General features: G+C 43.8%; 1 protein-coding gene across 1 annotated transcript; it reads right to left on the bottom strand.

Annotated features, from left to right (window-relative positions):
• Positions 1 to 747: 747 nt before the first annotated feature.
• On the bottom strand, positions 748 to 6,380 carry ccn5 (cellular communication network factor 5). Its single transcript, XM_028409085.1, has 5 exons — positions 6,154 to 6,380; positions 5,390 to 5,606; positions 4,765 to 5,013; positions 2,451 to 2,692; positions 748 to 1,854 (listed from the first exon to the last, which is right to left on the bottom strand). Exons 1-5 carry the CDS (start codon positions 6,205 to 6,207, stop codon positions 1,567 to 1,569), a joined length of 1,050 nt encoding a protein of 349 aa, XP_028264886.1. The 5' UTR covers positions 6,208 to 6,380; the 3' UTR covers positions 748 to 1,566.
• Between the last annotated feature and the right edge of the window lie 3,577 nt (positions 6,381 to 9,957).

The raw sequence follows: 9,957 nt of genomic DNA, 5'->3' as shown, positions 1-9,957 counted from the left end.
TTGCTAAAATGACTCAGTCTCCCATCTAGCGGTGCAAAGTAGTACTACATTACATGGGCCACAGTAGCTGGGGTGTCATTCACATTTCACAAACTGTAATTATTTTATATCTTCTTGAGAATTTGGCACACTACACACTTCCTGTGTTAAAAATATTCATACAAGCATGAACTTAAGAGCAATGGAAAATTGCATTGTAGTCTCAAAATAAGCTAAACATAATCAAAATAGGCATGCTTAAAAACAGGAGCCTCTGTCAGAGGCCACAGAATCTCTCTATGATTTAAAATGAAGATTTAAAGGTTAGTCCACTAGATGGCAGGCTGTGTGAAGTCATGTGGTCAAAAGCCAGCAGGGTATTAGTGCTACTCCGTGTTCTATGTAACTATACTGTATGTCTGTGACGCCGCTTTGTGATGACCTGTATTTAAAAGCTGTTCTGATGCATAACCAGACTGAATATGACAGATAAAATAAGTATGTCATCTTTTGTGATGACTCCAGTGCAGATGAGCCAAAGGCAATGCTAATCAGCAGTGTGTAAAGTAACTGGAGGAATGAATAATATGCATGTTTTGAATGTGGTACTAAAGAATCTGAATGCTCTAAATATTAGCTGATAATTTGGCTTTATTTTCATGAGAGATTTGATGCTGTGGTGCTTCAGATAAGGTTTAAGGATGTACAGAATAACTCTGAAATGATGTGTTTGATGTATAAAGCTACAGGGTGTACAAAATAACAATATAATAATAAAAAACTACATTTATTGGGAGTAAAAACACACAACATACAGTATACAAAATAAACAAACATTTTTTTCACTGTACATAAAGACATCTGCTCAGAATTATTTACAGAACAAAAAGTGCAATTTCATCCCACAACAAACACACAACCAAAACTGTACAAGATGCATTATTGCCATCTGAGAACAAAGTCTGTCAACACAAAGGTTGGAGTCGTTCAATCAACACCGCCATTATTTTTTTACATTGCTTTTAAAGGCATGTGTTGCTGGTTAGCAAAGCAAAAACAAAACAAAACAACAACATATTTGTATGACCACCTCAGACTATAATTTATGGGTTGTGTGTTTCTTTTTATTGGATGCAGAGTTGCTCTGAAGTAACTGCCGCAGCTTTATAAAACTGAAATAAATCTTATTTTTCAGCCAAAACTAATTTAAACTCTGAACTTTTTATTAGCTACATTTTAAGATTCTGATCCGTTCTTCTAGTTTAAATAATAATAAAAGTCCTCCTTTAGTTTTTAGGAGCTTGAAGGACCAGTTCTACCATCAAACATCAAGAATCCAAATCAGTGCAGATCTTTACAAAGAAATTATTTTGGGGAATTTTTACTCCCTTATGTATCACTATTGTTCGGCAGGTTCAGCAGAATGATGCTTTTCAAGGTGCAGAAGTGTTTGGATGACGTAAAATAAGTGCAGGCAGGCAGAGTTTGTCCATGTGTGAAGATTCATCCCAGCGTAGTCACAGGTTTCTGGGTCTCTTCTGTGTCCGTTTCCTGGGACTGGGTTCAACACACTGTCCAGCCCTGGAATCAGGGCCTGTGACCCCACAGAGCTGGGTTAGTGTACGGCATGTAGGGGCAGTTATTGTGACAGACACAGGTGTGGATCATCATCACGGCCCTCTGCAGCAGTCTGTCGGCGGGGCAGCGGAAGGTCACCTGAGCGGTGGTGGTGTGGTGCGGCGTGCAGCAGCGGGAATCGGTGCACTGACCACAGTACTGCAGCTGGTAGGCACGGGTGCTGAAGCAGCCCTGGTGGACAAGCCGGATGGGTCTGGGTGATGTGTAGCTGGCTTTGCAGTGTCCCTGCTGTCCCCACTGAGGAAAACAGCACACACACACACACACACACACACACACAGAGGGAAGTGAGGGGAGGTAACCCTTTAGACCATGTCTAAATGAAACGCTGAATGTTCCTGTTTACGTTTGCACCATCTGCTCATAACAGCTATGTTTTGGCACAGCGTGGATGTCCACAGTGATTATAGTCAGAGTATGAGAAAACACTGTGTTAAAGGTTAACGAGATGCTATGGTTAACGTTAATTAAAGCTCAAACGTTAATTGCAAGTTTGTGGAGCACCAGTGTGCTGCATGAAAATTCACAGCCTGATGCAGAATCCACTAATTGCTATGAAAAGTGAACTTTCAGTAAAGAGCACTTAACAGCTTTCATTGGAAGTTTAATTTTAGACTTGGCAGCTTTGGAAAAGGTTTCAAGTAAATTAAATGTTAACATCAAATTCATGCCTGTAATTGTGTGTGCAAAGAACAGTGAGGAGGCAGTTTGTGTACTTGGAGAAATATTCAGTCCTAAGTGTTCTAGTTCTCCTCATCGTGTCACTCTCTGTGTTTGGTTGAAGGGTCCTTTCTTGAACTGTGGCAGAAACACCATCATACGATGGGACTCACCATCGGTTTCCTGATGGGAGCCTGAACATGGCGGCAAGGCCGCACTTTACACAGTCGAGTCTCCATTTGCAGCTTGCAGGCAGGATTTTGGTTAGACACCCGCGTGGATACGCCGGCGCCACAGCTCCTGGAGCAGGCACTCCATTTGGTGCTCTGCTCTATGCAGGTGGAGGCAGGTGGGGACAGTCTTCTCTGAGGGTGATCCCGTGGCAGAGAGGGCCACAGCCTGTCTGGTCTCATGGCTGGAGGGAAACAAAACAAAGCATGGTGAAGAAGTGGGCTGTAGAGAGAGACTGGAAGATGTCCCCCATCATCAAAGGTCAGTTCTCTAGTCAACACATAGGAGACGGCTGACCAGATCCATGATGTAATCTATTACAGTCATACTTTGGCTCAGAGTGGGTGTCTCCCAGGAACCCGTCCAAGGTGTCAGCCTCCTCAGAGGTGAATTTAGTGCCCGACAAAAGACAATCAGTCACTTTTGAGGCAGATCCTGAGACATTTCTGCATCACTCTGCATCCATCAATATATTTTGTGAACCCGCCTGTACAACAGGACCATAGGTGGGCTGGAGTCTGTCCCAGCTGTCAATGCCCTGGATAGGTCACCAGTCTATCCCAGAACTAACATGACAAACAACCATTCACACTCACGTCAGCAGCCAATTTAGAGTCCCCAGTTAATCTAACATGCACGTCTATGTGGGAGGAAGCAAACCCTTTCAGGCACAGGGAGAACAGTGCTAAACACTGCACCACCATGTCTGTGTCAATGATGATGATTTGAAACTTGGGTCCACCACTTCCAACCAGACACCAAAGAGCAATCCAAACAGTAAAAACAGACTTCCCAGCGAAATGTCAGAGAACTTTCTGGGAAATCACAAAGATTCAGCTCCTTCTCCAGGACACCATCCTTCTCCACACCAACTCTCACAAAGAATGGGTTTTTTACGCCATGACTGCTGGACTATGTGTGTAAATGTAGGAGGCAACTACAATTAATTACATATTTTTCTTGTCAATCATTTCTAATATTCTGTGTAGCCATGGATGCACAGACTGCACCTTTACTTAAACTAACAGACTACATGCCGAGTGAACTCACCTTCAGGTCGTACTTTGGATTTTTGCACATTTAAAAATTCAAACCAATTTTTCTCCCAAAACTAACATGTAGAAGTCAAAACAATGATCTGATCCTGCAGCAGAAATCCAGGAACAAAATGTTCTTGTAGTTCGAGTCAGACAATGTTTGGAATTCCAGATGTTTTTAAATTGGCTTCATTTCCCTCACACTCCCCTTTTAATAGAGTAATGTAATCTTTACATGGCTTCATAAGCTTAATTGTCGCACAGCTGTGGTTGTTGTTATGAAACTAGGAAACACGGAGACCAAGAATAATGTTTTCACCAAAAACTGTGGCTTATATTTGGACTTTGGGAGTTTTCCTTTGGACAGACACACCCCGCTTTAATGCAAAAAACGCTCCAGTAAAAACTTCCAGACATAACCACCAATGACAAAGCTCATAAAAATGAATGAAGGATTATTTTACACATGGACTGATCATCACTGAGCAACAACTGAAGCTGAGGAATCCAGTCATCCACTACATCCACTACAATACATGGAGATTCTTCTGGCATGAGCCCCAGACACTGGAAATTATGTTGTAAGTTGTCTCATGTCAGGGATAACTCATGTAATTGACAGTTAAGGCCTATTCTTTAAATACTAGTCCATAGCCAGGGGTCAGTTTAGCTTTACATGAAGCATGGAAACAAGTGGAGACAATGGACTGCATAAAAAGATGGACAAACCCTTCATGATGCCCTCGTGAACCTCCAGCCTTCACCACCTAAGCAGTGTCTGACCCTGCCTAACTCCAAACTACCTGGAAAATAAGCAAAGAAGAAGGTACCAAGCAACAATCCTCAACCTCCATGGCAGGAAAACTAATGTGGATCTGACAAAAACTGCAGTTCCTTGAGCAGCCACTAGGGGCTGACTCTTAGCTCAAGTCAATCCTCACAGACATCCATGTTAGAACTTAATGCAGAAACAGACATGTTTACAGCTTGGTATGATGACATCTGCACCACTGTCAAGGAGCCAATGCACTTTTGGAGCCAGCCTCTAGTGGCCATTAGAGGAACTACAGGCAACTCCTGCAGCCTCCTTCCATGACCATATAAAATTTTCTATGGATACAGCATTGCTAGATGTTGTTCCCTGTTTCCAGAATCTATGCTAATCTAAGCAGCTGCTGTGCTTCATGTTTAGTGACTCTTTTTAGTTTAGTGAGTTTACCTGTAATGGCATCCTTAATGACGGTATTATCGAGGTTTTCACACACCCACTCTCGGCAGCACTTCCCTGGCAGCCGGATGAATTGCGGGTTGGGACAGTCTGGAGTGGGGAGTAGAACGTTCAAAGGACACGCTGGCACACAGCTCACCCCTCCATCTCTGCAGTGGCAGTAAGTGTCACAAGAAGGCTGAAACGACTGGCCCTCCTGGTAAGTGATGCCGTTGACCTCACAGACCAGATCCTCCTGACCTGCAAGAGACACAGAAGCTGTCTTTAGACTGAGAAACTCAATCAGGAAGTGAAAGGATTAAGTTAGGTTAAAAAAAAGAGAAGGGGGACATGAGAGCACACAGGAGCTGCTGTCCCTGCCATGTAGCTTTATGGGAAAACAGGCCTCTCTGCAGAGAAAGGGACGAGCCTGTTTTTAAATCCACGAGTGTTGTCTCTGCAATCTATCATGCTCAGAGAGCGGTCATTAGAGGAAACGTGTCAGCAGCAGCTCTGAAAATAGAAGCTGAAGGAGTACTGGTGGATCACTGCTGCCCAGCAGGCTGAGGAGGCCCAGGCATTGACTGTCTGCATGTCCCTCCCTCTCCACTCTGTCACACACTGAAGATGCACTCACTGACACACTCCCCGGCTTCTCCTGGGAAGCTGGCGCTGTAGTCGCACTGCAGTCTCTTCTGGCTGTCACAGGGAAACATCTCAGAGCAGGGCTCGCCGCGCTGCCGGGCACACACCTGGCAGCACCGGCAGCCATCCAGCACCAGGGGGACTCCTGAGGGGCACTGAGGAGCCGGACCAGGGCAGAGGCAGGGCCTGTCACACAGCTGGCACCACACCTGGAGTGAAACAAAACTTAGGAAGGTTATCACATGTAAAGAAGCAAAGAAAACATGGTTGGAATTCTTGGAAGCTGCATCCAACACAGTCAGACCGAACCACTGTTTCCAATTACATGCATGTGGAGCCAAGTTGTACTTTATTAAAGAAGAAGGATCATTTCAGTGCTTTTAAATAGTGGTATTGTACATATAATACACTGCTGCACAATGTTACATCACATGATCACGCTGATGAAGCATTCTGAAGCAACACAATGTCAAATATTCTCTTGTTTTAGCTTCTATATTGTGGGATTTATGGTATGTCAATAAAAACAATCTTTAAATATTTGCTGTTTTTAAAACCACTTTGGTCTTCTCATATATCATGTTCAGATCTTTTCGTTTTACATCATTAGTAATCACATGCAGATGTTTCCTGTCTTTCAGGCTACTGAAATCAATCAAAATAAATCTCTATGAATGAAAGAACACACTTTGACTGCCACCTTTCTTTAGTTAATAATAATAAAAAGCTCAGTTAAATAAGCAGAGCAGGCCTCACCTGTGCCAGCAGCGCAGCCAGAGCGATCACACAGAGGTGCAGCCGTGGGTCCATGGGTGTTGCTGCTGATGGGGCTCAGTCGGCCTCTCTAACCTGGGTGACGGTGCGGTGCGACCAGTGCAGCTGTTTGCTCACTGCTCATTCTTGCGCCTGCTGACATTTATAAAGTCTGGACTCTGATGTCACGGGCTGACTACCATGTAAACAGCCACTGGACCAGCATCAGAAATGTTTCACATTCCTCCTCCCTGCTGCCCATTCCCACTTCCACACACACACACCTCCACCCCCAGCTCTTTCCCCTCTTCTTTTTCCTCTCTCTCTTTCCAGTCTTGTGGCGTTCTAAGTTTGCACAGCTTAACATGAGCTAAGGGGAGAAAAATACATTAGCCAAGATGTCTGCAAGTCAAATAACCTCTGGGGCTTTTGTGGTGACAATTCTGATTTGCGTAGACGAGATTTTATGGAGCTGATGTTTTCCCAAGCTGTGGGTCAGTCAGATATAGTAGCTCATCCTTTGAAAGGATGGATATAGAGCAGACATTTCCACGATTCCATTTTTCATCCCAAAATACCTTTAAAGCCCTGCTGTGTAGGGGGCAGAGACTTTAAAGAGATTTCTCTTTCCTGTGGTTTCTATGGTGTGTCGGCAGCGTGTCTGAGGCTGCCATGAACTAAGATCACGTCTATTCTATTCCTATTTGAATGGGAACCTGGAGGCAAACAGTCCATAAAGAGAATACTCACAGAGAGATTAATCACCTCATTAAATAGCAGGTAGGAAGTCTGAGGCTGCTGTGTCTAATAACATGTTTATACTTTGCAGCAAAGGAGACTGGTAATGATACGAGTTGCTTGTGTGGTTATGATTAAAAAAACACCAGCTCATGTTCGGGCCGGTTGGATGGGAAAAATCATTTTGACACTTCCCTGCCACTTATCTAATCTTCTTCTTGCATCATTCTCCTTCATCTGACAGTGCAGCCCCTACATCGCAGTAGATCAGACCCACGAGTCGTCTTTTCTGACTGGAGCGTTAAATTTAAATAAAGCAGGTTTGGGCATGAAACTCTTGGGCTGAAAAAAAGTGGGCCACACCAGCTGGTGGAAGCGATGTCATTATTATAAGTTGCATAAAGTGTTGTTAGAGTTAAGAGATTATTGTTTGTCTCCATTGTCTTGGCTGTTACCATGGTGACGGCCTAAACAACATATAAAGATTAAATGAGTACACTCACTGGTGAGGACAGGCTGCTTATTTAAACAAAGACTAATGGTGGTGGAAGTATACTGTAATTGATGGATCAGCATGAATGTCTGCACCTGTCCATCCAATACAAAGCTATTGGTAGATATTTCACTCAAAACCACAAGTTTAACTCTACAGTGGCACATTAAAGTCAATAGGATTTATTACCAGGTGACCCTTGTTTCACACAAAGGTAAGTCGTCTTACTAAAATTTTAACTTATGACTGAATTGCAAAACAAAGGCAGCAGCAAAGCAGGCAGCCATCCAACCAAATGGAATTCAAGCAAAAAGCAAAACCAGATTTCTAAAGTTCAACATCACTTCCCACAGAGCTGCATGGGCGGTAAATCCACTGAAGAGTTAAAAATAGAAGCTGACAGAAAAAGACTGAGAAAAAGAATGTGTGTGTGTGTGTCTTCCTCCAAGGCAGGTGAACTCCAGGTGGTCAGCAAGCATGGCTGCACTGCTACACGGGGCCTCACGGTCAGCTTTCGATGAAAGGTATGCTCTCCTGGCCATAAGTGTTTCCCATGCAGTCCAAGGCTGAGAGGGGCTGGAAAGGATTGCATTATAATAGGTAATGGCTCCAGTAAAACATGAGGTAGAATTACTTCCAAAACATTGCAGATAGAGTTACAGTTCATTCTGAGTAATGGGACAACAATGGTGCAGGTTTTCTCAAAGGAAAGGGAGGCTTGGATTAGGCAAGTTGAAAATGTGGTACTCAGCTTCCTTGTGCTTGGTCTGGGAGCTAACATGGTGCAAAAGCAGCCTGTATCAGTCACAGCTAGTGAAGTCTGCCAATTGCAATCCAGTCTGGACATTTTTCCAGAGCACACAGATGTCGGAATGTTTCCAGACAGTAAAGTATCACTCTGAGGGACTCTTTTCAAGGACCCCCACCCCCAAGAAAAAACGAGTCATGTACAATGACCTCCATTCAGTTTGTCTGAATATTGTTTTGCTATGTGCTGGTATGTAGGAAAATCTTTCTGAACCTCTTGTTGAGTCATGAATGCAAAAGCTGCAGGGTGAAGAAAGAAAAATATTATTCGTCCTGTAAACGTTTCATTGATCCAAGTGCTGAAAAAGAAGACAATCACTCGGCCAAACCTGTCACTGCAGAGCAAAAAATGTCTAACACGTGTTCAGGCGTAGGTGTCCAACAACCCTGAAATACCTCCGAGTGGAGGCCGCACTCCACACAGACTGCTGTAATGAAACTCTGAAGTGACTCGCTGCTGAAGTTACGCATGTCTTAAATCAGATCTGGAACCCTGCTTCAGTGAGTCATCATGGATCACAAATGTTAGCAGGTCCTCTCACTTTCTGTCGCTTTGGTGAGGCCTGGAAAGCAGATGGATGAGGACGCTCATGCTCCTCAGATGATGCATTAAACCATCTCTGACTGTGCAGTACCACCAGCTGAGTCAGAGCCTGAGCAGCCGGACTGAATGATAAACCCTCTGGAATCCTGTTGTAGGTTTGGTAGAAGTAACGTTGGAGTTCAGGTGAGAGTCAAAGTCAACAGACCAGCAGAGGCCAGTACAGGGTGCTCCGCGCTATGACTTCATTAAACAGGAACTAAAGCTGTCAGTTAGCAGTTTAGCTTCAGTTTTCATAGAGGATGGTTGTCTGATAGAGCTCAGTGGAAGGGGCAAAAAAAAGCAACTTAATCATTACAGAAAAGGCAGGAGCTGTAACCATGGTAACCAGGACCCAATGATGTTGATGAGTAAAATGAAGGACCAAACACAGATTTTAAACAAAACATGAGCTTAAGCTGCTCAACTAGAGAGAAAAAATATAGATTTATGTAATCGCAATAAAAAAAAATGCAAAGCAGAAGTGAGGTGGATGGCACAACCATTGAGGGCAGAGAAGGAGGAACAAAGATGGCATGGAACCCTTTAAAATACTTTAGAAAGTGGAAACAACACTGTTAAATGTTATGTAACTGAATTAAACCAACCTGGAACTAAGACAAACAACATCTCCTCCTGAAAACACGTTTTGGTGCCATCATGTGTGACCTCAGCAGACAACAGTCACTGCTCCCAGTTTGTGGGACTGGGTGGTGACTGTGACTCAGAATAAACAGACTGCGGGCACAATACTCCAAAATCCTCTCCACTATTTCACATCTACTACACAAAATACAAAGCAGCTCCAAGTGCACTCTGTGTAATCGGTGTCTGAGGTTTTGGCACCACGTGTCGCTGAAAGTTTTCCAGGTGGACTCTGCAGGTATCCTTCCAGCGCAGCGTGGTTTAACTGTGACTGTTGGAGCAGTCGCACAGACAGCTCATGATTGTACTGACTCATTATTCCAGTAAAGGTACGATCACCACCACACCCTGCAGAGGTCACAGACGGAGCTGTCCTCCATTCAAAACACTAAATGTTGCTGTCTGCTTCATTTCCAGCTTTCTCAGCTCAAAAAGTTTCCTCTCGTAGCAATTCTGATCTCTCTGAAAGCCTGCATGATAACATGGACTTTAAAATCAAACAGCAGCGCTAAATGACTCACTGCTTTTTTAATCCAAGACATAA

This window comes from Parambassis ranga, chromosome 7 (assembly GCF_900634625.1).
Source record: "Parambassis ranga chromosome 7, fParRan2.1, whole genome shotgun sequence".
Taxonomy (NCBI): Eukaryota; Metazoa; Chordata; class Actinopteri; family Ambassidae; genus Parambassis; species Parambassis ranga.
The sequence above is the reverse complement of the archived record's forward strand: the minus strand, read 5'-3'. Positions and strand labels throughout refer to the sequence as shown.